Raw genomic sequence first — 3,578 nt, 5'->3', positions numbered from 1 at the left:
ACATACTCCATCAGCGCTCCGCCCCGCTGCGCTGCGCTCCAGACCGGCTGCTCAAAGCAAAGCCTACAGCCTCCACTGCGTGTCCCTTGGAGATCGTAGAGAGCATGCGGAGATGAGTAAGTCAAAGCAGCAAAACATGCGGAAATGATCCAGGGTTTCCACGGATCATTAAAAATAATAACAATTCATTATTTTTTGGGGGATTTTTTCATTAATTTCATAAAAAAAAAAAATTCATAAATTTTTGTTAATTTTTATTATTTTATTTTTTTTTCGGTGTTACAATAAACATACACCGAACCGGCAACAATAGAAAGATTTAGAGGTTAAGAAAAAATGGAAAGCACAAAAAATATAAAAGCTTGTGCAGAGAAAATATTTTTTTAAATCTGAAACCTCCAGCAGAACCAGGCTCAGTGTGAGCGGCCATCTGCTGAGGCCCACTGGGGTTCAAGGAGACAGAAGCAGACATAAGCCCCATTGAAACCATGCTCAGATCGGTCTGAGCGCGGTTTCAATGGGGCTTATGTCTGCTTCTGTCTCCTTGATCGGTCTGAGCGCAGTAGCTGAGACAAGTGAGTGTAAATGGCACGCACAGGTGAACTGGACCGTGCCAGACACAACCAATAGCGCTAACATGGTACTAGTTCATCAGTAGGACTCAACGTGGTTCAGTTCTGGCTCAGTTCTCAGATAACATTTACCCCATTTCCACTAGCCTTGAAAAACCGATCCATGCCGAGACCTGTCCGAGCTCGGATCAGTTAACCAGGCCGAGCTCGGTTCTGACGACCGTTTACACATCACGCTATCTCGGTTCCTCGCCTCCTAGTGACGATCTGCGGTATTACTGCCAGTGTTGAAGGAGGAAATCAGGCAGTTGGTGGCGGTAATGCACTGAAAGTTGTTCGCTAACCGCCATAAAACATAAGAAGAAGAAAACAAAAAAGGAGAGAATCAAGCAAATCAAAATGGCGGCGCCCGTCACTTTCAGAAAGTTATGCTTGATTTTTTTTGCTGTACTTCAGTGTTTGCAGAGGGTCAGGCGAAGACAGCAAAGTTTCCTGAATTTACTTGAGAAAGTCGGCTTAACTTAGTTGTTCTTTTTCTGTTTTGTGTTGGTTGGAAAGCAACTTCCGGAGGGGCATTACCGCCACCTACTGGAATGGAGTGTGAATTGCGATGTGCAGCCAGACGAAGATGATGCGTTCTGCTCATGCGCTCTTGTTATCAGAGAACCGAGCCAGGGAAAAACCGAGCCGAGCCCGCCTCTGGAACTGGTCTGCAGTTAGCTCGGTTCGGTTCAGTTTGCTTTCCATTTACACACCATAAGTTTTTTCAGTTACTGAGCTCGGACCGGTCTCAGCACGGTTTTTCAAGGGTAGTGTAAGTGGGGTAAAAGAGCGCATGAGCAGACCGCCTCATCTCCTTACAGGCAGCCTCCGTAATCAGGAAATTTCAGACTTTCATAAAAATCCTAGCTTTCTTACCGTGCCGCACGATTTCCAGTGATGATTCTGCTTAGCAGTGTGATGAACCTCAACCTCTGTCATTGTTTCCTGCATCTTTAAGCCCTGATTAGACTATCGTTTGTCGTATTACTTCCCAAAAGCTGAATCTGTCAAGGAAATTCACCAAAGGCTGCCTTCTTCGCTTGACTCTCCACAAACTTCCTGAAAGTTACGAGCGCCGCCATGTTGGTTTGCTTGTTTACCTCTAGAGAGCAGTAGTACCGTAGATCGCCACTAGGAGGCGAGGAACCTCGCTAGCGTGTGGTGTAAACGGTTATAAGTAACTGAGCTTGGCCAAATCGGTTTTGGAGGGTAGTGTAAATGGGGCTCTAGAGTCACATTAAAAAGCAGATCCTGCTGTTGTGTGGAAAGCGCTTCCTGTTGTTTCCTCTGGTTTAATGAAACAGAATCCAAAGGCGACACGTTAACCACAGTGTTACACTTTATCCTGCGTCTCCTTTTGGTCCACAGAGCTGCGGAGGCTCAGGAGGAGCTGCAGGAGTTCCAGCAGATGAGTCGGGACTACGAGGTGGAGCTGGAGACGGAGCTGAAGCAGTGCGAGGCCAGGAACCGCGAACTTCTCGCCACCAATAACCGTCTGCGGATGGAGCTGGAGAATTACAAGGTAGCTGCTGGAAGACGAGGCTCTAAAGCTGTCGGTGATCACAGATCAATGGGGGTTGAAGGGATTAAAACGTGTTTGAATTAATGCAAACATTTTCTAAAGACCTGCAGTTATACTGACCTTTAACCTGCAGGGCGGGATTTCACCATCTAACACAGAGGTAACCAATTAAAGATCAGAAGGGTTTGAGTAAAGAAAATCATCAACCAGTTAAGGTCTGGGGACGTTTTCAATTATAATCGGTTGCTTTAAACTGAATTTAACACTGAAATAAAACGTCCATACATTGACTTTTTATATTAAAGAAAATACTTAAAAAAATACATTTTTCCATTTTAAAATCTAATGTGTTTAAGTAGAGAACAACAATAGTTCAGTTTGGTTTATAGACATATTTTCTAAAACACCTGAACTGATCATTTGTTATTTTTCTTTCTTTTTTCCGTCTTAATGTTGGCAGTGGGCTTTAGGCTGCCCTGCAAGGCTTACAGGGTTCCCGCAGATCCTTAAAAAGTCTTAAAAGGCATTGAATTCTTCAATATAAAATCAAGGCCTTAATTGGTATTAAAATGTCCTAAATCAGTCTTTTATAGGTCTTAAAATTGTTACCACATCATAAATAGGTTTTTATTTTTTGTAATCGATATCAAACAATAAAATAATTGACAATATTTTTCTTACATTTACCGAACCGCTCGCTGTAACCATTATTGGTTCCGTCCCGATAGCGGAACCAATAAAAAAGATGCTGCGGCCGGACCTTGGGATGATGTGACTTTAACTTTTTATCTGGACAAAGCAGGGAAGTTGGCTATCCATCCAAGAGGAATATAGATTAAGCACGATGGGAGGCAGCGGAGACACATGTGCAAAGTGTGAAACTCAAAGAGTCCAAATCAAGTTATGGAGAAGCAGTATTTCTGCGTTCTGTTCCACCCCTGTCTCTGCAGCGCCTCCACAGCATCTCTCACATCAACAACGGCACCAGTAGAACCAAATCTCAGGAAAATGTTTGGTGGTACGCCACAAATGAAAGTAGGGGGATTGAGTTAGTCAATTTAGTTCAGTAGTTGTTAAAAATATAATTATTCCTTTGTTTTTAGCTTTCTTCCTATATGGAAAGTCTTAAAGTTTTGAAACATACCTACTGGGCCAAAAAATTAATGCTTTATGTTAAAATAAACATTTTGGGGTAAATCTGTCACTACCAAGATTTTCTTGTGTTTATTGTAAAGTTGGTCTTAAATTTTTATTTTTAGTGGCATTAAAAGGTCTTTAAAAGTCTTGAGTTTAACTTGCCTTATGCTGATGAGATAACCTGACTCCGCCAGATGGATATGCGGAGCAAATCCATCTGGAAACCTTCCGTTGAAGTAATTTTGGGAAGGGGCGAAAATACTGGTTAGCTGATTGGCCTATGTTGGTGATAGACGGGCCAAATA

General features: G+C 42.7%; 1 protein-coding gene across 1 annotated transcript in view; it reads left to right on the top strand.

Moving 5' to 3' along the window:
* Positions 1-3,578, top strand: part of LOC107087686 (nuclear distribution protein nudE homolog 1-B-like) — a 21,978-nt gene that overhangs the window by 10,344 nt on the left and 8,056 nt on the right. The window contains exon 3 of the mRNA XM_015379399.1: positions 1,983-2,136. Coding sequence (XP_015234885.1) covers positions 1,983-2,136 — 154 coding nt within the window. The remainder of the gene's footprint in view (positions 1-1,982; positions 2,137-3,578) is intronic.

The sequence above is a fragment of the Cyprinodon variegatus genome, unplaced genomic scaffold, assembly GCF_000732505.1.
Source record: "Cyprinodon variegatus isolate N-32 unplaced genomic scaffold, C_variegatus-1.0 Scaffold191, whole genome shotgun sequence".
NCBI classification, from domain to species: Eukaryota; Metazoa; Chordata; class Actinopteri; order Cyprinodontiformes; family Cyprinodontidae; genus Cyprinodon; species Cyprinodon variegatus.
Note: the sequence above shows the minus strand (reverse complement) of the source record. Positions and strands in the feature narration are given on the sequence as shown.